This window comes from Epinephelus moara, chromosome 14 (genome assembly GCF_006386435.1).
Source record: "Epinephelus moara isolate mb chromosome 14, YSFRI_EMoa_1.0, whole genome shotgun sequence".
In the NCBI taxonomy this organism is placed as follows: domain Eukaryota; kingdom Metazoa; phylum Chordata; class Actinopteri; order Perciformes; family Serranidae; genus Epinephelus; species Epinephelus moara.
Genome location: NC_065519.1, coordinates 5,450,708 through 5,475,421, shown reverse-complemented (window position 1 = coordinate 5,475,421; position 24,714 = coordinate 5,450,708). Strand labels below are relative to the sequence as shown.

Sequence of the window (24,714 nt, the reverse complement as noted above, 5' to 3'; positions counted from 1 at the left end):
TTTGTACATACAGAGAAAAATAAAAGCTAATCAACACAACTTGATTAAAAAGTGTTTTGTGATATCGTTAATTGATCTGCTAGGTGATCAATGTCTTGCTGAGGGGCACTTTAACAGGTCACATCAGCTGCTGAAGGGATTAAAGCTTTGACCTGTTTTCTTTTTCTGCCTGTGGTGCAACAGAACAAAAAAACAACAAGGATCTTTTCACACATTTATTGTATTTACTTGAATACAAAAGTGCAAAAATCAATAAAAATAAAACTAATTATTTCCCTAACAAATGAAGGCATTGATTAAAAGTGATTTTTCATAAAGAGGGGAGATATAACGCTTTTACATTCTCCTTAAATGAAATCACTGTCGACTTGATCTCACCCTTGCTTGATGCAAGCAACAAACCGGTGCCAAGTGACAGGAGGACAAAATTATGTAACACCAAAGCGTAAATCCTCTCGGTGCTGCGGTGCCAGTCGGGACCTGGAGGAGCCTGGTGCCACTGCAGGATTATCAGTCTTATTAATGTACACGGAAAATACACTGGAGCGAGGCTTGGATTATAAACCACGTCCTGTTTACTGGTGGGGAAATAAAGGAAAATCACTTTAGGTTCTTGGTTTGGTGGCGAAGGTCAGGTACCCTGTGTGACCTGGTATTTCTCTGGGCGGGGTGGTGGTCTTCAAGGAGACAGAGGCCTGGCCCGGAGGCGTCTTCTCTGTGCTGTCAGGCTGCGTCTGAGCAGAGGGGTCGGGGCCGAAGTCGGGCAGCGGCAGGGAGACGGTCCGCACGTCGTGGACTCTGAGCAGGACCTCCAAGGTGCTGATCTCCTCGAAACCCTGATCCGCCAACGCCTCGCACGTCCTCTGGACCTGCTCGATACACGGAGAGAACGAACACACTCGACCTCCTGGAGAAAAGAGAGACAGAGGACAAATGTTGATGAAAAGTCGACATCTTGTTCCCTCCAAAACAATAAAGACAAGTTAGTAACAAATATGTCGTCTTCTTCTTTTGGACCAGTTGGGCTCGTTTTAACCCGCACTGGTGACTCTAGGGGAGACTGTGTCAGTTCGTCCTCCACTTCAGTCCTGACTGAAATAAGTCAACAACTATTGGGTGGATTGTCTTGAAATTCTGTACAGATATTCATGATCCCCAGAGGTTGTATCATGCAGACTTTGGTGACTCTCTGACTTTTCCTTTAGCGACACCAACAGGTCAGAGTTTGATTTATCTAGTGAAATACCTCCTGAGTGGATCTACTGGATGGACTGGGACATTCATAGTTCTCAGATGATACATCTGATATACGACTTGTTGTCATGACCACCACAGAAGGCCTGCCTCTGTTGCCTTAATTGATTGGACAATGGGGAGAAAAAAAAGACATGGGGTGCTTCTGCGTTCTGAGTTGAGGTTTTTTTTCCAACTTGAAAAGATCAGAGCACTTTGCAACACAAAAAACACCATCAAAAAAGCTTCATTCTCATTAAAAACAATTACAAAAGGCCCCTCCAGCTGCTCGAACGCTTTCTGTGTGATCAGGGCCTCGTTCTGCCCTGTACAACAAATATACGGCAAATGACAATGAAGCTGAATTGAACTGAAATTAATTAAAGCATTGCAGTGCTACAGAGATTTTTGTATATTTTTTTCTCTCAGTTGAAATGCAAAAGTTACCATTCCCACTAAAATCATGACTCATATCTCGATTACAAGGACAAAATAAGCTGCTGCGGGTTGAACACTTCCCATTAGCTCACAAGTTAGCAAACCAACAGGTCCCCGAGACAATTGTACAAGTGATTATGCAACCCCCTACACTGAGACGGTTTGCTTGACCCCAATTTGATTTACCTCCCATGTTTCTGACCACATCTGGGACGTCCTTATCAAACATGGTTGATATTTCTGGCAGGTATCCTCTGGTGTGGAATCAAACAAGCTAATTTCATATAGTATGTAAGTCATACTGGGTTATATGAGAAGTCTGGAAAACTGACAGAAACCAAGGAGATGATTGCTTTGTTATATCAAAAAAAAAGTGCACAACTGAAGGTGAACATGGCAACAAGAAGATGCTAGTAGGAGTATGCGCGCACATCCAAACCCAAAGAGGGCATGTGCTGGAGCTGAAAGTGAGCAGATCATGAAATAAACAAATAAACAGCTTGCACACTGCAGGGCTTCAATGTCCACTTAGTTTTTACACCTCAGACACTGGAGCCCTGCAGTGTGCAAGCTGTTTGTCAAGAAAAAACAAAGATGCTAACCTGCAATATTTACCCTCAAGTCTTCTGCTGTAAGACTGTAAAACAGAATCGATAACTTGGTCTCCACCACAAACACCTGGATGACCTGAACCACAGTGAGGACCTCACAGCAGCTAACAGTTTTAATTAACACTAACTGATTGTCTTAAACATCATGAGGAGATCACTGCAGATCCATTTAACTCAGGATCTGTGCTCACGACCTCGTCCACTCGTTTGTGAGAAGGTATATGAATGGAGATACTCAAAAACATGACAGTTCACCATCCTTCAATTGTCTTTTCTGGCACTTCTGGGAAAATCAAACCTTCCTCAAAGTATCAGATGTCTCATAGAGGAGTGTTATCACTGTAAGAATAATGTTTAAAAAACAGTCATGGACAGAGATAAATAATCTAAACCAGATTTAAAAACTTAATATGGACTCAGGAGACATTCAGTCTTCTCCAGGGAACCTGTGATACTACTACTACTATTAATAATTATTTGTTTTTCTTGCGCTAAAAGCAGTTTTCAAAGCGTATTGTTTCCCTTAACAAAGCAGGCCTGTGACCTGCAGGGCTCCAGGCTGTAGTTTGTGGATCATCAGGGGATGAAGCGGCGCTCTAATAAACACAGATCAGCTCTCGGCTTCGGCCTCTCGGCTCTGAACGAAACCCTGCGGTGATTCGCGGCGGGAGGTCGGAGCAGCGAGCCAAGGGAACTTTCACCGGCTGACCTGAAGAGCGAAGAATGTGACTCTGAGCAGGACAGCTGGGGAGAGGAGGGGTTAACGAAACAAATTTGTTTCTATAGGTTTTCTACTCGAAATCTAAAGTGCTGAGAAATAACGTTGTCTTGTCCAGTGTGGATTTTGCAGTTTGAGATTTTAAGAGGTACTACGCACTGATTTTTTTTTTATCCCCCTCAGTATTAAGCAATCCAGGATGGACTATAGCTCATGAATGAGTGGAGGATTTCTCCCTCCTTAAAAATATCCTTGATTTCCAGGAATCAAAGTGAAGGATCACAAGGATCTTCGGGATCTTTAAGAACGATCATGGGCGTAAAGGACCCATTATCTGTGATACCAATATCGTCTCAAATCGATCGCTGGCCCCTAAATCGCATCCAGTCAAAATTGTATTGTGGCAGACTTTGTAATATCTGCAAATATCATATTGTTGCCCAAAAAAAAATATGATACAGTATCGTGACGAAACTGATGATTGAGCATCAGAGGGTCACAGCTTTGCTTCAACCTGCTCAGATTATCTTACTTCACAATTCAGGAGGGGAATAATCTGCAGTCTGCGGTGAGACAAACTGGTGCCTGATGGGAGACAACATGTCTGTGATTCAAACTATTCTGATGTCATCAACATGTAATAAAGTCAAACTGCTGAGTTTCTGACTGAAATAAAGAACGAGTCTGCAGAGGGCAGCCTTGTTGAAGAATCCACCGCGTCTGATAAACATTAAACTTTGGGATGTTTCAGATAGCAGTCGTTCCTTCAGCTGACAGGACCAGTGTTCTCCCTTTGAGACGACCATAAACACAACTCAATGGTCTCCTAGCAACCAGAGCGAACACACAGGGAGGGGTCGGGTTGATGATTATACAAGGGCGTCTCAGGCGGGTTATTAATAGCCTTGAATATCAACCGTGCGTCCACGACGAGCATCCATACATGCGTGAAACGTACGATTCCTTATCGGGTCGTTGAGTGTTTGAGTTCGTGGGCCGTGTTTGCTTTATGTTGCATAATGTGAGTCTGAGATGGAGCGGGGAGGGAGGGAGGGTTAGATGGATCCAGGGTCCTTCTCAGAGACCAGGCCGGGCTGCAGGCCAAAACATTAGAGGAATTACAACTCTTACATTCTGTCCACTGCAGTAAAACAGCGCTCAGCCTGAGAACAGACCTGGAGTCAGACTGTGCAGAAACATGAACGACAAGGTGATGAAGGTGGGCTGCGGTGTTGCGTCTTGCCTCCTGTCGTTTCCACAACTCGACTGCTAAAACAACCAGCGAAGAGCTCTCCAGGAGGTCACTTTGTTTGGCCTTTAGGTTGAAGCGTTTTTCGGGGGGCAGTGGCGTTCAGCTGCCCCCGGCTCTCTGGAGAAAACATCCAGTCTGAGCAGTGGGAAGTAAATCAAGCCTCTCCTTATGGAGCCACATTCACCGGCTCCCTCTCCCTGCAGCATAACCCTGTATGGTCATGGGACTGCTTCTACAATGGCTGCACTCTATTTATCTGTATCTGTGTGTGTGTGTGTATGTGTGTGTGTACGTGAGGGTCAACAGTTCATGAAAGGAATATGTAGCAGTGGCACCATAAAAGGGATTCAGAGAGGAGGAGGCAGAGCAGCATTCCTCTTCATATTGGGGCTTAGTTTTTTGAATCGTGCTGCATCTAAGTGTCTCAGGAAGATGAGCATGTACTCATAACACACTGATCCTGTGCATCTGAACAGGATGTCATCCATCCAATGCTGTGGCATCACTGGATACATTAATTTGAGTAAAAAGATTTGTTGGCAGCGTGTGATATTGCTTTTTAATACCAGATGCAACAGCTCCACATTAGATACAGTTCAGTGTGTTTTAATTCAGTTTTTCCACAATCAATAAAACACAGTAGCTCGACAGCACAAGTTTTTAGAGCAACAGCAATCCCTCCCTTAATGTTAACTCATAAAAATAATTTCATATAATACAGTGAGGTATAGATTTTTAATATGTGAAACTTTGGTATTGGATCAGTACTTTGTATCAGGACAGAAAAGTTAGATTGGTGCATCCTTAAAGAAGTATTTCATTGCTGAGAGGACAGTCTTTTCATAAAGCTGGGCTGTCTGCACAGTGGAAAGACACAAATACTTTTGAAATTCTTGCTATATGACCAGAGAAAACAGAGGAAAAGGGCTGTGGCTTTTGCTTTGGCTCAAGAGGTGGAAAACTTACAACTACCAGAGCTCACTGCGCTGCAGCCAGACCAAGAAACGCTCCCACTGGTGGGTGATGTGATGCGAGTTGAACACAGAAAACAATATGGCAGCCGGCCAGTAACAAATCATCTTGTTACAGTTTAACAGTAAGCTAAAACTTTCCATTTTTGCCTTGTGTGTGTTTGTGTCCCTTTGTATCATTCAGTGTCTCCTCTCTAAAGTCTGAGGTTTTTGCAGGTCTGTGAACGCAGCACAGGCTGAATTCCTCATTACTTCTTTTTGCCTCAGCAGCATTTTGTGGAGTTTTGAGTTAATTGATCAGTTGAGCCGATCGGAGCTGATCAGGTTATATTGATGGAAGAGAACAGCAGCTATTGCAGAGGCTGGTACAAAAACGTTCAGATCCAGCATTGAACAGTTACGTCGCTTTTTTTACTGTGCCTGACGTTCTGCTGCTCCGTCTGTGCCCAGAGTACGCTCTGCACTCTGAAAGTCTGGTGCTCTGCATAACCGGACCGTATTCATATTCCAACAGTGCTCCTAATGAACGGCCCAGCTCCAAAAATAGAAAATCAATACGTGGTGGAAGATGTTATCATGACAGGCCGCCACAAATACATGAATGTGTGTTAAACCCTGTACTATCAATCAATTATCAATAACAGTGGTCCCATGAGCTCTTTTAATTTGTGCACTGAATTTAGTCCTTTTTTTTTTTTTGCATCTTCTTACATTGCTTCTTTTAATCGTCCATATTTCTGGACGGTTCTATCTTCATCGTTATGACACAAAGCTGGTTGAAAATTAGCAAAGTATCCCTTTGACAAATAAGGTAAAGAAAGAAAACATGGGTTATACTGACACACAGTTTTGCAAATCTTGTGTGAGGGTTTTCACACATATTTTTTATACTGTACATGACTGCACATTCTTTGGTCGATATTTTGCACTTTCCATCCTGTTCATTCTAAGGTTTATTTTAAGGTCCTGTCCACCCACACAGGTGTATTCAGGTATTTTGGCTGGGGAAACCTCTCAGCTGTATGTCCAGAGCGTGCTTCATTCAAACCACCTGACTCTCCGATTTTGTTTCACCTGTATGGCCGGACTTTTTAAGCTTTGGGCATGTTTACATCTGCCTTGTTTGGTCTAGTTGAACCAAAGCATTTACCCCCTTGGTGTGGTTTGTTTGGGTTGGTGTGAATGCCGGATTCAAATTCCAGCACAGACCAAACAATTGCTCCCTGAAAGAGGTGGTATTTGAATGTAAACTGTGACCATTCAAACCATGACATTATGGTGTCATTTCACTGGTTAAAAACATTTTCTTTTCTTGTTATGGTGACAAGTGAACCAGTAGCGAGTTTTGCCCATTTGCTACCAAAAGGAGAGTGGAAGGGGACAAACCTAAACTATGAAAGAAGCGAGATGCCTCCTGAATATATGGGCTGACATGAACATTTCTCAATTACTCGAGAAGATGCATAAGAACACTGAGGCATTCGTGAGCAAACTGCTGAGCAGTGTCTTGTGAAAGAAAAATGTGTCGACAGTTAATAAAAGTATGTAATGCTGTGCAGAAAAGTGGAAGCTCTTAAGATGTTAAAGGCAAATTTGTGTAGGAAGATGATCTCGTTAGGATCCTTTGCTCAAGACCCATGGTTAGCCCAGCAGATGTTGTTGAGACGTACAAGACAAGAAGTTGTCTTCTGTGATAAGACCATCTGATGACAGAGCGTCTTTCTCAAAATGCCTGCATTACTGAATTAATTTATACCCGCTGTGTCACAGGTATGCACGGTCCTGCACTCCAAACCAACACCAACTTTAATAGAACCTGACGATGCTCCGTCACGGACAATATCCAGGTAGAAATTGGGAGAGGTTTGTTGTCTTTTCAACCACCAACTGTATGGATAAACCAACTGTAAAGGACAAGTAGCCATGTGATCTACCTATATCATATAAACCATGACTTCACTTCTAACCACCTCAGTGAACCTCCAACCTGCCCAGACATGCTGCCGCTCCCGGTCGTCACAGAAACGCTTACACCAGTTTATTCTGTGACCAGGAACAAACACACACACACACACACACACACACACACACACACACACACACACACACACACACACACACACACAAGGGCAAAGTTAATGAGAGCTGTGTCGGCTCGGATCGATGGTTGTTGTGGGAGTGCAGAGTGAGGCGACGCTGCCGGAGGGGGGAATAAATTCACTGGCTGATATTTTTAAAATGTGCTCAGTCACAGTCATGTTCCTGCTGTGTCAGGGCGAGTCACAGAGAATTCAGCATCAGGTGATGGTTAGTGTTCCTCTGAGGCCACGCCATATACATTTATTTTAACAGTGTTAACTCCACAGGACACTTTAGTGACCTCCAGTCATTCATTTCCCCTGTAATTTAATATTATCGGTTGTTACATAAGACACATTTTGGCCCTAATAAGGCAGCTTACAACTAAAATAGTCACGTCAGACATGAGATGATCTGTACACATCCGTTACAAACTGTATTTTAAACTGGAAACTCCAACATGAAAACAATAAATACATAACAGTGTACAGGTCCTGCCTCCGTACAAAGCCGTTATTATTTATTAATCATCATTCAACACACACTCAGGAAAAACAGGCTGTCAGTGTGAGCTTGAAAGACTCCATTAGTAATGATATAAAAACTGATGCAGTGAAGTCTTACCTTGTTTCTTCATAGCAGCCTTGGCGTGGCGCACTGCCTCCCAGGGGCTGGGGATGTCCAGGAAGACGGCGTCCGCCACCCCCGTCACTCCGAAGCCTTCCTTGCACACGTCCTGGTTCCTGACGGTGACCAGGTGATCCACGCGGTGCTCCTTGAACTCCTCCGCCGCCTTCTCCGCACGCTGCTGGTGGAACTCCACGGTGTGCAGGTGACCCGTGGGGGCGATGGTGCGCAGGATGGCGTGGGAGAGGGAGCCGCTACCGGTACCTACGACACAGACACCAACAGGGAGGATGAGAAAAGCAGGGACGTGGATACACTTTGACTTAAACTGAAAACAAAATCTATGGACTAAAAAAAGGCATACAAGCTGTGTGGACCTGGAGAGTTGGGCAACAGTTTTTTGGCAGTACGCATCACGTTGCATCGAATCACAATGCATTGCTTCAAGTAGCTTTAGGCCCCGATCACACAGATCTGGTGGTATCGGCTGCTGGATACTACATATACCATAGATAGCAGCAGGTGTGGAAGCAGATGAGTGCAGTACTTGAAACAGCCATCATCAAGGGGAAGCTCCTGGACCAACTGGTGGTACTCCACATGATCCACCCTCTTTTCAAGTTGTGTTACATAACACCATTCTTCCGAAATTTGTTTGTTAATTAGTCTAAAATACGACGCTGGTCTAAGTGCTGCACGTGCCACGCTAAATCAGTGTGTAAGATAAATAAAATGACCACAGCAGCACACGTGTGGGAGACTGAGCCGCATGACTGTGTCAGGTGAGTGTTTGTTTGCTAGTTTGTGTGTGAGGTGGCTCATAACGCATCGCTGTTGGTCTTGTTAGTTGTAGTCTATTGTGTGACACTGAGACAGCACCACACAGCCGTTCTGGTTGAGCCTAGAAAAGTATTAGTGTCCTCTGGGGGTGCTCTGAATATGGCGGTTAAAGGATTAAGATCAATAACTGTACCCAACACATCTGAGAGTGCATTTAAAACACCAGTCCAAAATCCTGCAGCTGCAGACATGTCCAAAAACAAAATCAGTTATGACCTAGTTCTCAGGCTGCTGCGAGATTTCATTTGAACACATTAAGATATCACTAAACATGAAGAACCAGGACAGATGATTTTGGGATCTTTTTGTGCGTCACATTGCGTGTAAACTCTGAAAATGATCACTCAGATTTTGCTTACATCCCTATCAGGTCTTCAAACCAGTTAATAAAAAGATCTAACTCAAGTGTGGACATGAAGCCGTGTAATCTCAAACCACTGTGTTGTTATGTCTCAGAACTGACGCTATGAGCTTCCCTCCGTCCTGAGACAGTCCACACAAAGAGCTCACAGCTGTTACTACAACACACACACACATTCTCAAACGGCCTTTCGTTCCACTCGGGCTGATAAGTGGATGCTACATTTCTGAGTGTACCCTCTGTGCCCTGCAGCTCTCCGCCTGCTCCTTAATGTCTGCTGCTAATGTGCATGTTGGTGAAGAGTGATGTTTGATTTTACAAGACGTAAAATAACACTGGTCATGTGGCTTGCAGTTAATGCGGAGGGGGGGAATGAAGCGTCGAGAGCACAGCTAGAAGCCAGCCGATCCTCCGCCATCCTCCACGGCCCCCTCCTCTTCTTCTTCTCCTGACATTACGTCATCACCGCCTTTGTTCGTGTGGTGACAAAGAGGGCAATGTTTACCCCACAGCAGCACTTTGACTTGCTAAAACCTCACACTGCTGAGCCGGGGCGGAAACAACAGTAAATGGGGAAGCTGTGGATGGATGTAGTAAACCGAAGGAATGAGGATACACGGATGTAAATATGTAAATAAAGACAACAAGAGCTGTTTGTTATAAAACCACAGCAGCATAGAGACAAAGAGTTAATAACTGCCCGATAAGATTTCTGTTTGAATGACCTCATTAGTGATAAAGACGACTTCTTTATCGTTATCAGAGAAGGACAAACTGTGCTGATGTCCAAACTGGACTTTATGTTGATATACATGCAGTGACTCTATGAACATACACACCATGTGCGACGTAATGCAATGCTATACAAAAGCCAAAAGAGGTGTGTGGTTTGTTTGCTTGGGGTCACGCTTGTGATGCCTGTTATCGTCTCACAAAGTTGGCTTATAGTTAGTGACAAAATGGCAGAAGAAAAGAAGAAAGGAAAACCATATCAGTCAGAGGAGGAAAAGATTAAACTTCTGGGGGAATACAGTCATAGAACGCACAAACTGCAAAGTAAAATTTGATCCCCAAATTCCAGAAAACAGAAAATGACTGTAGGAAGAAGCAACGAAAAATAATTCAGTCAAATCTCAAGTGTAAAATCAAAAGTGTATCCACCGAGTTCTCCTGGTCGCTGAACACTCTTCTCAGGGTGTGTTCGTTTTTTCATTTATCTCCATAAACTCAGTCATTCAGACAGAGTCAGAGGGACCTCAAGGTTTGGTTGCTAAGGTCTTTTGTGCAATGGTCTAGGGATTCCTCAAATATAAGACCAAGACAAGGAGAAAACCATTCATACTTAAGTGAACATCTTAGGATTTTTCTTTGCAACCTACTTTGTTATGAGGAAACCTAAACTAGGACTTTAAGGGCACCGGCCCCAGTATCTCGCCCAAGGATACTTTGATATGCGGATAAGAGGAGTCTGGGATCACACCGCTGATAGTGGACGACCTGCTCCTGAGCCACAGTTGCTCTTAAAATAACTGGACCCAAAGAAAGTTTAATTCATTCTGATGTGCCATAACATTTTCCAATCACTGAAATACAAGGACCGTTGCGGTGAAGAGTAAGATGAGCCAAAAGGCAAAGCTTTCGATTTACTGGTCCATCTACGTCCCAACCCTCACCTATGGTCATGAGCTCTGGGTAGTGACCGAAAGAATGAGATCATGGATACAAGCAGACGAAATGAGTTTCCTCTGGACATCTGGAGGGAGCTCGAAGGAGAGCTGCTGCTCCTTCGTGTTAAAAGGGGCCAGTTGAGGTGGTATGGGCATCTGATCAGGATCCTCCCAGACACCTCCTGTTCGAAGTGTTTTGAGCAAGTCCAACAAGTAGGAGGCCCCGGGGCAGACTGAGAAGACACTGGAAGGATTATATATCTCGTCTGGCCTGGGAACGCCTTGGGATTCCCCAGGAGGGGCTGGAACGTGTTGCTGGGAAGAGGGATGTCTGGAGTGCTTTGCTCGGCCTGCTGCCTCCACAACCCGCTCCCAGATAAGTGGTTGAAGATGGATAAATGGATTATTATTGTTTCAGGACTAATCAACTCTATGGCGCTTTATCTATATGTGGTGCTACAGCAACATATGTATAAATGGCAGTATAATCCAGAACAACTGCACCACAAACTGCAGCCTCACATTGTTGAACAGTTATACAGGCTGAACCATGGAGAGAGAACATTTCTATGGGCTGAGAACATCGAACCTCATCCATAAAGTAGAGTCTACTGTTGAGAGGAAATGGCTGAGTGTCTGCGGCTGAGTGATGGGCGAGCCAGGACTCAAACACTATCCGAACTCGAGCTGCATTAAACAGACGATCAATCAGCAGAGAATGTGACTCTGGACCTCAGGCTTCATGCCAGCATGCTGACGGGTTCAGTTTCCATCCAAGTACAGCGCCAAGTCCACAAGTTACACACACAACATCAGCAGTTTGTGAAAAGTCATGTCAGAATTTTGCAAATATAAAATGAAATGTGATTATAGAGCAGAAATCTTTAAGTTTTCATCTAAAATTGGCTTTTTTGTCCATCATCAGAGTACACAAAGTGCATTTCCTGGAAAAGGACAAATCTAATAAAAAGGGATCTGGTGCTCTTAAGTATGTAACTGGAGACAAATTATTATAGCGAGACAGTTTGTCTTGAGGTCAAACCTTCCTTTAAACCACGGCTGTTGATCATCTGTTTGCACTCAGAGGACTAAACACAGTTTACTTTAGCTTGGGGATGCACTGACACACTATTAGTAAGACGTTTGGCTGTTGGTTTGATACGAGCCAAAAACAGAAAGGAAAAACTGGAGTTAAGACCTGATTTGATGTTTTAAGAGAAGAAGTAAAATGTTTTTACAAAAGTCGGCTGTATGGAGACATTTTACACTAAAAAAGAAAAAAAGGCACAAAACTAACAATCAGTGTTAAACATACAGAAGTATCATGAATAGGACCGAAGCATGAAACACTCCCACCACACACAATTAACTTTGACAAACTCTTTCCAAAGCTAAAAATGTGGGGTTTGGACGCCGAGTCTGAGCAGCTGTTGAGTCATGCTGTGACTCAGTGTTGACATTTGAGTAGAGCTGTATCGAATAGTTCGAAGCCTCATTCAGAACGTTGACATTCAAGTTCTAAAACAACATTTGAGCGCTGCATCTCAAATAATGTGACTATTAGCCACTTTGTTAGCACGCAGGTCACAGTAACATCAGCCATTATAGCTAGAAAAAGAAGACTTTGCAGGACAGCTGAGGCGTTACTAACAGTTTCCAGGTGCTTCACAAACCTTGCTGTAGATTTGTGATATGCCAGTTTCTGTTGGCACACCTGGCACTTCCTGGGGGTCCTTTTTGTAAATACTGAAACTATTCCAGACACTTCACTTTTTCGACCATTGCTAGCATATCTGCAAGCCTGTGACAGGTGGTGAAAAGTCCTTATCTGAGAATAGCAAACAATTAATGTTGATGCATAATCAATTATGTCAACTGTTGGGCTATTTGGGATTTTTGGGTTAACGGTATAGAAAAAATGTAGCATTCGAACACTGATTTGGACATCAGTTACCATGGCAACAATCTAAGTATCGAAGCATTCAGGTCAGCCCTTCTATCCATCCAATAGTTGTTGACATATTTCAATCAAAACCTCCAACACCAATGTCCCAATGAAACTTCAGTCATGACGATACATCATCTGGGAACCATGAATGTCTGTATAACATTTTGTTCCACTTTATCCAGTAGATGTGGAACTATTTGAACTTTGACCTGATGGTGGCGCTAGACGAAAAGTCATAAGGATTACAAAAGTTATTAAGATTCCTCATCTAAGGACCAGGGCTGCCCCTTGAAAGTTGGAGATTCAAATCGCCAGTCAAAGACCCCTCAGTCGACGAAGATTGCTTTAGGTCCAGCAGTTGTTTCTTTGGTTTTGCTGTGGAGTGAGTGCACTTGACTTTCACACTACTCTTTGGTACAGACAGCCGCAGACATGATGTAGCTGCACAGATGAGGAGAAACTTTCCACCATAAGGCTTCCAGATTACATTATCTTCTCTCATTTGTTGGGAATTTACAGCTCACAGCGACTTAATACGACACAGTCTCTGGCTTTTGTTTGATATCTAGAGTCGGCAAAAAACATTCTTGCACATTTCCGATCCGTCGTTATCGTTGTTAGCCTGTTTACTATGTCACATGCATGCCGCTGTCACACTGAACATCCCGCTGAGTCCGTTCAAACTTTAAAACTTTATATGGGAAAACAAAACAAATCAGTGAATATTTGTATTAAACAGCCGAATCTAATTCAACTGACATAATCCTGAGATGGGTACAGGCCTACTGGGGACCATGAATGTCTGTACACAGTTTGCCAGCCATCCATTTGATAGTTGTTGAGATAATTCACTCAAAATACTAAAATATCTACCTCAGAATAACACCTCAGTCATCGGGATTTATCATCTGGAAACCATGAATGCCCCAATCCACCTAGTAGATGTGGAGCTATTTCACTGTATAAGTCGAACTTTGGCCTGCTGGTGGCGCTAAAGGAAAAGTCAGAGGATCACCAAAGCTATTAGGACTTCTCATCTGGTAACCATGAATGTCTGTACACGGTTTAACAGCAATCCCTCCACTAGTTGTTAAAATATTTCTGTTAAAAATGAAATGGTGAACGGACCAAACAACCTCACAATCCCAAGAGACATGTCACCAGCATGACTAAAAAACTGGCACATATCAGTACTGTCTGACACTTGGTCTTGTCCTATACTATGTGCATTAGTTCATGTGATAAGGAAGTGGGATCTAACTCTGTGCACACAAAGAGGAAATGCAACTTTGTTTGACCCCTTAGACCTGATTCAGCAAAACGACTTGGTGGCCACATTAACCACCAGCTCTGAAACCTGCTGTCACTGTCGTTATTTCCACTACAGTTTGTTGTAGGTGTTCTGAAGAGAAGACCGTTACGCAAACGATGATGAATCGCCCTTTAATGAGAGCTCCGCTTTGATGCAAATGGTCAAGGCAACTCGTGACTCATATAAACGTTTCTAATCTGCTCAAAGAACAAAACATCGAGCCAGTGGGCAGCCACTGTACGAGAGAAAGAAGAGGATGATGATGATGGTGGGGGAGGGGGCTGTTGGCCTGAACTTGAGGTCGTCTTTGCTTTCTGTTCTCCAGCACTTATCAGAGGAACGAAAAACAGACCAGGGGTCAGACAACTTGACTTCCCTGCAGGCAGTTTGGAAAGCGAAAGTAAGAAGTCCCCCCATCACTGACCCACTTATGTCTCTGTAGACCTCAGCAAAGCACTCAACCATTAAATGCTGTAGTGAAGGCCGACTGTAGGTGGCTGTGCTCTAACTGATCCTGAGAGGATTGAATGTACGTTTTAAGGCTGATTATACAGAAATAGACACACATATTTCTGTACTTAAGCAGCCAATTGCCATTTTCTCTGCCCGGAGTATCACATGAATCAGTGGATATCACAGAGGTTCATGTCTTGTCAGTGTTGAAACGCTTCTATAACAGTAATGAGAACATCACAGGATGAAACCAGATAAATGAAATTCCTCCAGGGTTAGAAGAAAAATAGGTTTCACAGACAGCTTTTCTTTTATGGAATCAGCAGTGGATGGGACATCTGATTCAATACTGATCCAATAAACTGGCAGAATGATCTGTTAATGTACATTTAGCTGCAACTAAAGGTTAGTTTCATTGTGTAATTATCTATGAATTCATTTTGCAGTATGTTTAGGTTGAATAAAACGAAAGTTATCACAGACCACAGTGATTGTCTTCAACCTCATTATTTTGTCTGAACAGCAGTCAAAATAAGTATTTAAAACATTATGACACACCGAAAAGGAAGTAAATCTTTGGATTTTAGAGGCTGTAAACAGCACGTTCTATGGTGTTTGTGCTTGATAATAATTATTAAATGACTGTTGATGGATGTTACCTTTAAGCTCTAAATGAAATGTCTGGAGGCACTGTCACACTGTTTGTCAGATCTAAATGATACACACAATGTGTTTTGGTGAGAAAAACTGACTGTAAACATAACTTAAGCACCTTTAACTCCAGCTATGTCCTCAGTAATGTCTGTAAAAGCTTCAACTCTGTTTAAGTGTCTTCCTTTAAAACTATTTCTGTCCAAACGAGCAAACTTTTCAGATCAATTTGTAAATTAATTTCTGTAGTTTTTCAGGCTAGTATTCACTGAAATGGAGCAGGACTAATCTGACACTTGAAATAGAAACAAATTTTGCATGTTAAGCAGTTGCTCCATACCTAAAAATTATACATAACATAACATGATCACTCACTAGCGTCCCTCCTACAACACCTCAGCTGTTTAACTGGAATGCAAAAACAAGCCGTTAAGTACAACCACCTGGACTTAAAAGGTGTGTAGGAGGTTTGCAATGTGTAGGATTTAGGGGGATATATTAGCAGAAATGGCATATAATATTTTAAGTATGTTTTCTTTTGTGTAATAATCATCTGAAAATAAGAATCGTAGTGTTTTTGTTACCTTAGAATGAGCCTCGTCTACGGAGATCGCCATGTTGCACCACAATGTTCCTACAGTAGCCCAGAACAGACAAACCAAACACTGGCTCCAGATCGGGCCATTCAGGTTTTCACGTTAAAAGCCCCTCCGCAACGAGCAGCATCGGAAAAACACTTTTTTTTTTAATGTGAAACAGCTTTATTCAGTGTTTTTACTGGTTTAAATCACCTGGGGTCTCATTTATAAACATTTGGTATGCACAAAACGAGGCCTGAAAGAAGCGTACGCCACTTCCCACGCAAAAGTTGTGAGCTATAGAAACAGACTTGATGGAAGAGACTTTGACTCGAGCTTACGAACATATTGGAGACAAGAAATTGGCGACGCAGATGGTGAGGTGGAAGCCTGATTGAAGAAACTGTCAAATAGTTTTTTGCTGCCCACCATTTTTGGCTTTTGTCAGTACGTACATTTTTAGTATTGATCCTACGTACTGTTTCATAAATGAGACTCCTGGTACGTTTGGTTTTGAGAGGAAGAGACCTCTGCGGATAATTCAGCTCCCTGTTAAAACCTCTTGAAGAATGAACACTGAAAGAATTTTAACCAGGATAAGTTTCAGCTGGTTGAAATCTGCAATTTTCACCACTAGATTCAACTAAATCCCCCTAAATCTGACACACTGAAGCTTTAAAGCCTGGCTCTCTCTCTGTTGGCGTCCCTGCTCCACCTGTGTGCCCTCTGTCCGGCTGAACTTGTCATATTTGTGCAGCCTTAATGCAATGACTCAAAAGCCCTTGAGCTACAGTGAGTATTGACTGAGTATACTGCAGCACTGATACAGGTGAAGAAAAACCATGGAGCAAATAGTTAGCATCAAACACTCGGCCAAGGTGACTCCACTATTTGACCCGATGCTCCTTCAGCGAGCTCGACATATGAGAACAGCCAACAACTTTATCGCCTCTAATCGCTGCATGTTTATACAGCTCACTGGCAAAACTCTCCCCTCCACAGCACAGCATGTTCTGGTTATGGACTATCAGGACGAACATTATGAGTCACCACTGTATCGTACAAACGCCTATCAGCGCCTCATCGACACATAACGATACTCAAGTGTTTCGCAGCTAATAAAATGCTGCAATCAGGAAGTAATTTAATAAACCGGGCATTTTCTCTCATATTCAAACCATTATCCTCTGATTTTAAACGTGATGAGACGTCCAAAGTGGTGGTTTTAATCTAATGCATGCATGTTGATGCAGAGAGTGTTAAATATGCAGAGTAACGTGATCCCGATGCAGATAGTGCAGCCCTCTAGCTGACTAAACAGATTTCCGACTGAGCTCATTCATCACCCAGGAGACCCCTCCAACCTCACACACACACACACGCACAATTTCCATTAAGTACAATCAATAAAGTGACATGCGCAGGGGCTGGCAGCAGTAAAACATGATGGAGCACTGCACCACCACACACATATCAACATCCTCTCCAATCCCCCCTCCTCCCTCCCTGCTCTTGGACTGCAAGAAACTGCAGCTCCAGTTTCCCCGAAAAACACACGGACACACTCTGAGTGATTGCCATTAAACAAATGGAGCTGAAGGCGAGAGACAAAAAGTGACAATGTCAACAAATACTGTATTACATAATTGTGTTTGGCACATCTGTGAGCTGTCACATGATGCGCGACATCAACAGCTGAGGCTCCGTGAAACAAAGCATCAGACCCAAAAAGGTGTGAACAGAAGATAAAATTAAATCAGGCGCTTCTTAAAGCTGCAGTGGGAAAGATTTGTGGCCTCAATAGATAATAAAAAAGAAGCTGCATTAGAGCAAAATATCCCATCCCCCCATGTGAAACCAGTGGTGGATGAAGTATTCAGATAAAACGACACTGTCAAAGCACTGCAAATTCATGCAAACCTGCATTCAAGTCCTTGTGCCAACGATAGGCTAGAAGACTTTGAAAATACTTTTAAAGGACTAAAGTGTGACATCATCACATAACGTAAGACAATTTCAGTTTTTAGTCACACATTATAAGATTTTGCAAAGACTGTGAATAGAAAGCCCGACGTGCAATGAATGGAGACCTATTGTCCTGCTTGAACACACAACTAAATTCTTTCAACAATGTGACTCAAAATAATGATAAAATAGATTTTATTGATGACACATGACACAGAAGCACAAGAAAAATGGTGTCATTTGTCTCCAGCATTTCTGTCAAAACTGCATCAATTTAATCTACAAAGATGAACTGTATTTGCATACAAACTTCCCGTTTTACAATTTTATTGCCTCAACTTTTAACCAGTCTCTGTCGGTTAGCTGTTTTAGTAGGAGGAGACGGTGGAAACGAGAAGCAACCTGCTTAAAAAATAAGATTTCTCAATAAAATAAGTGCTGGTTGGTGGATCTGATACACAGAGAATTAAACACAGCCTCTTCTACACTTCACCATGTCATCAGTTTCTCCTCCTTTTCCACAGAAGAAGAGAACCAAGACTTATTCACGTTCTTGTGTGACACTGGCCCCCTTTGGTCCATTATCATTATTATTATTATTATTATTATTATTTCTCCGTACGGAACTTGTTGTTTTTTGTTTCTGCCGGAAGCCGTGTTGATTGGGGAATGTTTAAGTGGCGCACCTTTGTGCTGGCAGTCAGAGGCTTCAATTCATGGACTAGCACGCATGCATGCACTTCGATAGAGGGATTTAAATGCCGCCAAGTTTAACTAGCACCCTTGGTTGGCAGAGTGAGTGTATGTTTGTGTTTGTTTGTTTTGTCGTTTTGTTGTTTAAACTGTACAAGCACTGGTTAAGCTGTCGCTCATGCATATGTTTGTATTTAAGAAGATTGTATGGAGTGTTTTCATCATGGTTAATGGTCAGTTTCTAGAGAAAAATATATTTAAATCGTATGAATTTGTATAGTGGGAAACAGAGTAAAATGGAAACGAGTATTTTTGATGGATTGTAATGGAATGTATTTTTTGCTTGTTTTAATTTCACAGTGCCGAATAAATAAAAGGACATTTGCACCCGTCGAGATTCGTCTGCTTGTTCGTTTGGGCCAGGGGCCGCTACATTGTGCCTCCTCGGAGTCCCTCCATGTTCACTCACTTCCCAATTTGCTGCTTCTTATTTGGTGATGGAGAGAGCGCAGCTGTGGGTTGTCGACAATGTTCACATCATTGAATTTCAGTATTTGATTGAGCCAAGACTAAAAACCTACGATAATATTCAACATGTTCGATTCTGTCAGAACAGTCAAAATCACCAAATGAAACATTGGTCCATGTGGATTCCTTTGGTATGAAGCTTTACAGACTTGCTGGGCTGATAAATATTAACATGCTGTGTGCTGTTGTCCACAGTTTCCTCTTTTTGACATTTACAACCACCAAAATGCAAAGTGGCAAAGTGCAGCTTCAACCAAGTTATCACAGAACAGAGCCCTTATTCAAATGAGAACACTGAGACCGAACATATTCAAAATGTTACCTTCAAGCTTCATATAATCCATTAAATTTTGAATAAATGTGAAACGTATTCCATCTTTAAACTGATTTCCAGACCTTTAAATCCACTAACTTTAACAAGTTGACTGATTCGTCTGGGATTGAGACATGAGACAAGGGTTTCTCGGTTAAAATAAAAAATGACCAATGAGCGCTGCGGAGGGACCAACAATTAGCCACATGTTGGGCTAACGACATTGTCAGGCTAGCAACAAGCTGTTGTCAAGTGATGCGCCAGAACCAGTGAGAAGTAATAACAACAGTGGTGAGCAACACAGACAAGACAGACACTGCTACTGAGGCTGCTCTAAATCAACGTGTCTTCCCAATACTGCTCGACATCGTAGTTTGTTTGACTTCACAGGTACATTGGCAAGGCTACGCATCAGAATGGAATTAAAATGTTGTCAGATTTAGGAGGATACGTTGGTCTCTAATCCATTCCTCCAGGGATTGCTGCGGCCTGAAATGGCTGATTTCAAAATTGCAATGCACCTTGCGATATTTTTAGGCTTTTTTTTTTTCAGGTGAAAATTGAAAAAGTGGTTGCAATGCTGTCTTGGCGGGGCTGTTTGAAGCAGTGCTTAAACACCGTCTCTGTGAGCAGCTTTCTCTGCCCAATTAGCAGGAGCTAACACAGCAACAGAGGCTAACATCAAACACCAAAATGGCTTGGGTAACGTTGGGTAACATTAGCTGTGAGATGCTAACAGCCTGTCACTGTGTTTGTGACTCTATCCCAGGCACAACAGTAATCTCAAGATAAACTGAAAGGGAAAGCGAGGCAAGGAGGGGGTGAGTGAATCAATACGCTGCGTGCAACTCAACAGTGAAATTAGATTTTACCAGTTTTAAATAGTCAGATTTGCAGTAAAGTTGCTGTGACTGAACAAAATTGCAATTAATGGGGATTGGCTGAATTTGCGTTAATTGTTGCGATCGCAACATCCTGGAAGGACTGACTAGTGACTGGCAAAGGAAAATGGACACCCCCAACCCCCACAAAAACTGTTGGGAGTGGACACAATGTCAGACTGATGATGTAAACTGAGTGAAGCAAGTTCACAAATCTGTCTGATGTCAGGCAAGCGTTTTGCATCATCAGGCAGATTTTTGGCTGGTGGACGGGCAGGGAGCTCCGGTAGCTGGCAGCTGCACAACACCTCACACCCCAGTGACACAGATCTGGTTTAAAATTGGCAAAGTGTCCATTTAAGAATTGATTAGTGATAGGAATATGGCTGAATAGCTGTAGCGTCTCTTGCTGCTAAATCCAGTCCTCATATAAGACATTCTGTGCCAGCATCGAAATCCTAAAATGCAGCTGTTCATGAGTAAACACAGTGATGCCCAGGTCTTCTGACACACTATGTGATCGTTTTTACATGATTTAATTCAAACTTTTGCTTGCGGTAACCCTTACCTGACTCGCAGACGATGGACCCCGGCTTCAGCTCCAGCATCATGGTGATGGTGGCGATGTCGGTGGTGTAGAGGATCTGTGTGCGGTGCGGCAGGGTGACCGTCCATAGCTCAGGTGTGGGGTGAAGCACGTAAACCCACCCGCCTTTGCTGCAGGTGACCTTCGACCCGTAACGCTGACCGATCAGGTCTGTGGAGTGGCGAATGACTCCGTAACGAGTCTGTGTTTGGGCGCCTTGCTGCACCTTGACTGGCACCATGGATTCATGGTTCAGGTAGACGATGGCGACATCTCCGTCCTGAATGAGGTCTGAGTACTCCACAAAACTCATGGTGGGCACTGTCGTCTGCAACAGGGAGGAAGGAGATGAACTTTTAACTCAAGAGTCAACACAGAAAACTTCTTACAAACAAACAGTATGCTTAAAATACTAATCAACATTATTCTATAGATCCCAGGTCCTTTTCAACAAATGAATCAACAATTTAACATTAATCATGCCCAATCTCTTTCTGGTTCCAGTTCCCCCAATACAATATTACTTTTCTCTGTTTTATATCATTGTAGACTTAATATATTTGGGTTTTGGACGGTCAGTTGGAGAAAAAAAAATACATTTAAAGACATCATTTTGGTAAAGCATTTGGCAGATTGGTCAAAAATGAGACTTCCAATTTGTAAGTACAACTGGGGAAACTCGAATTTTAACTGTATAAAAATGTTTTGAGACAGTTTCGCTGTTAGAAAGACATATCGGATGAGTACACAACTATATGACTAAGTTAATACTGTCGCACACTCTGGCTCCACATGCATTTCTTTTATTTTGATGAAGATGTTTCAGCCTTTGGGCCTTCTTCAAGACCAACAACCATACTGAGACACAGGTGCACTGATCTGTTAAACAGGCCACACCTTTGTCACTCAGCTGACAGTGGTCAGGTAATCATGCCACACCATTAGGTTGAGCAAAGATAATTTAGAGGCCGTTGTCAGGAGCTACAGCCAAAACAAATGACAACAGCCACTATGTATTCTACCACATTTCAGTTTAACATGCATTTTTTTTTGGTTCACCATATTCAAAAAAGGTTAAAATACAGAAGCGGATAGCAAAAGTTACATCACAGAAAACATTTTGAATCATAGTTTATATTCAATCCATGGGGTGACAATAGTGCGGACCTTCTCCATCCCAACATATCTTAAAAGGACATAAGATGATTAAGTTAAACAAAATGTGATGCTACCAGATAATGAATGTTTTTATATCTAATAGTACTTCTGTGTTCAGCAATTCAAGTTTTCAGTGCTCTTTCCAACATATGACTTACTAACAGATTCAGTGGAACATGAGATTATTCCTTGTATATGGATTTACAGCCAGAGTGTGCAACATTTGTTTTCTATAATCACGTCTACTGACAGTGATCAGCACCTTGTTATTCTTGATGTGTGTTACTTTTAATATTGTCACCATTGTCCCAATTAATAGTTCTGTATTTACAATTTTATTTAATTAAAGGCACAGAAATATTAGTAGAAACATTTACTTAAAGCATCACAAGTGTTTCAAGTGTTACATTATTAGTTACATATCATATTTTTTGATTATTACTACTGATGCTTTCACATGTAAGTGGTGTTTTACTGGTGTCTATCAAGGTGGTGCTGATTTTAAATAATTTACAGCAAACATTTTTATATTTAATTTCTTTATCTGAAATGTAACTTTTAACTTTGGCTGCCAAATAAACGTAGTCGACCAGATTAAAAAGTATAACATTTACTTCTGAAAGGCAGTGAAGTAGAAGTACACAGCAGCATCAAATGATAGTGCTTTAAAACCGTACTTAAACACAGTACTTAAATGTAACCTTGTGACTTAATTGCTTTCCAGCATTGCTTGTGAACTATTACAAGAGCTATAAACATAAATGGGGAAACTTGAACGCAACTTGAGTTCCACTGAACATCACTGATGGCATTTAAAAATATTGTCCTAAAATATTTTTCCTTTAATGTTATTATTATTATTTCATTTTTGTTAATTTTAATTAGCTAAATTTTGTTTTTTATTGTATTTATTTATTTATTTACTTTAACAAAATTGCAATTTACTGCACAAAAAGAATGAATTCCCAAGTGTCACCATTTATTGTCATCATTTTCCTGGTAACTTTCACACAAGCTGGACCCAATCAGCAGTTTATGACATCACAGTCCAGGGATGCTGACAGCAGCAGGGCCCTTGTTTCCATGGTAACTGATCTCCAGTCATCTCTGGCCTTTATAGAAAAACATCACGAGCACAAAACGTTACTATTTTTAAGAAACAGCCTCTTTTAAACTGAAGAATAACAGTCGTTTGATTTAAAGGATAACTGATATTTCACAGTTTGCTTTGCTGCTTCAAGACAGACTGCAGGAGGAAAACATGTCGGACAACATAGAACATATGTGAGTGACATGATTTAATTAATGTTTAATTTCTGATGTTTTAGAGGAAGAAATAGGGTTTAAGTTGAAGCCTGTTCCTCCTGTACACAGTGTTTCCCGTATTGTTGCCCTCTGTTATTGAGGTTAACGTTAGTTTAGAGCTTAAATTAGCTTCAGGTTAATTAGCTAACTAGTTAGTTGAGAATAGGGATCAAGTTATCCTTTGTTTATCTAAGGGGAAACACAAGTCTATGGAGAAACAGAAACATAACACCTCTAGTAACATTAGCTTTTTTTTAGTAACGTTGACTAAGCTGACGTTAGCTTAGTTAGCAATGACGCTATCCTTAAAGTTAAGCTAGCGGTTATCGAAGACTGTTAGCGTTAACGTTAAGTTACTGGGTTACACTTTTAGTTTAGAGAGTTTAACTTTATTGACTCCATTTTAAAAATTATCAACACTATTCCTACCCTCAAACATACAGAGAAGTCACAGTGCAAACAGTCTGTTGGCACAACTTGCTAACGCGTCACTAAATGTTGTGTTTGACCGTTAAACGTTGGTTTCACTTGCTAGCTAGCTAGCATGCTAACGCTAGCTGCAGTAACCGTTAACTCTGCTCAGCGAGTCAAATAACCGTTGGCGGACTGTCGACCTACCGTCTACAGGAGTGTCGATCTTTGGGGTTTCAAACGAACACAAACGCTGGTCAGTAAACGGTAAGTTGTGTCCTTATAGCCGTTAAATGTTCATGTGGACAGCGCTGACAGCTAACTACTCATTCATTCCCTGCACACACGTGGTGTTGTTTTCAGAGGAAGTCGGGGAGACACGACCGGATGTTGAAATGGATCACGGATAACTAAAGTCCCTCCGCCGACACGGTGGCATGAATGAGGCGGTACAGATGGTTTGTAAATCTGCTTTCACCTCCAAATGTTTGTAGTAACGTAGGAAACGTCCCCAAAATGTGGTAAAGTTATTTTACCAGTGGTTCCTCTGGAAACATTTATTACACCATGTTTAAACTGTAAAATATAAGGAAAAATAACCAAATATTAACAGTGTTAGAATAAAATTTTCTCCCACCTGTAAAAATAGGGTGCTCCATTACAATTAAAAGTACTGTATTTACAATTTTATTCAAGTAAAATCACAGAAATATTAGTAGAAACATTTACTTAAAGTATTAAAAGTGTCTAAAGTGTTACATTATTAGTTATATATGATAGTTTTGGAGTATTACTACTGATGCTGTCATGTGTAAGTTGCATTTTGCTGTTGTTGGTCAAGGTGGTGCTCATTTTAAATGATCTATAACAAAAAAATTTACATTCTTACATGTACATTTTTGATCTTAAATATAACTTGTAACTCTGGCTGTCAAATAAACGCAGTAGGCTACATTAAAAAGTATAATATTTACCTCTGACAGGAAGTAGACGTAAACAGCAGCATAAAATGATAGTACCTTAAAAGTGTACAGTACTTAAATGTCAGTGTAAATATACGTTGTATAACTTTATAACTTTCCACCACTGCCAGTGAATTAATATCACAAGAGCTATTGCACCTGATCAAATTTAG

At 41.8% G+C, this 24,714-nt stretch overlaps 1 protein-coding gene across 1 annotated transcript; it reads right to left on the bottom strand.

Annotated features, from left to right (window-relative positions):
* Positions 1 to 202: 202 nt before the first annotated feature.
* trmt61a (tRNA methyltransferase 61A) lies at positions 203 to 23,958 on the bottom strand. Its single transcript, XM_050062788.1, has 4 exons — positions 23,787 to 23,958; positions 20,688 to 21,033; positions 7,927 to 8,193; positions 203 to 907 (listed from the first exon to the last, which is right to left on the bottom strand). The coding sequence occupies exons 2-4, from the start codon at positions 21,016 to 21,018 to the stop codon at positions 606 to 608; spliced, it is 900 nt and encodes a 299-aa protein (XP_049918745.1). The 5' UTR covers positions 21,019 to 21,033; positions 23,787 to 23,958; the 3' UTR covers positions 203 to 605.
* Between the last annotated feature and the right edge of the window lie 756 nt (positions 23,959 to 24,714).

Bases quoted from the DNA above. Each gene is read 5' to 3' on its own strand.
- trmt61a (XM_050062788.1), bottom strand. From the start codon at position 21,018: ATGAGTTTTGTGGAGTACTCAGACCTCATTCAGGACGGAGATGTCGCC. The intron at 8,194-20,687 runs GTAAGGGTTACC...TCTGTGTCGTAG, and splicing joins GTCCATCGTCTGCGAGTCAG to GTACCGGTAGCGGCTCCCTC. The intron at 908-7,926 runs GTAAGACTTCAC...TCTTTTCTCCAG, and splicing joins GGCTGCTATGAAGAAACAAG to GAGGTCGAGTGTGTTCGTTC.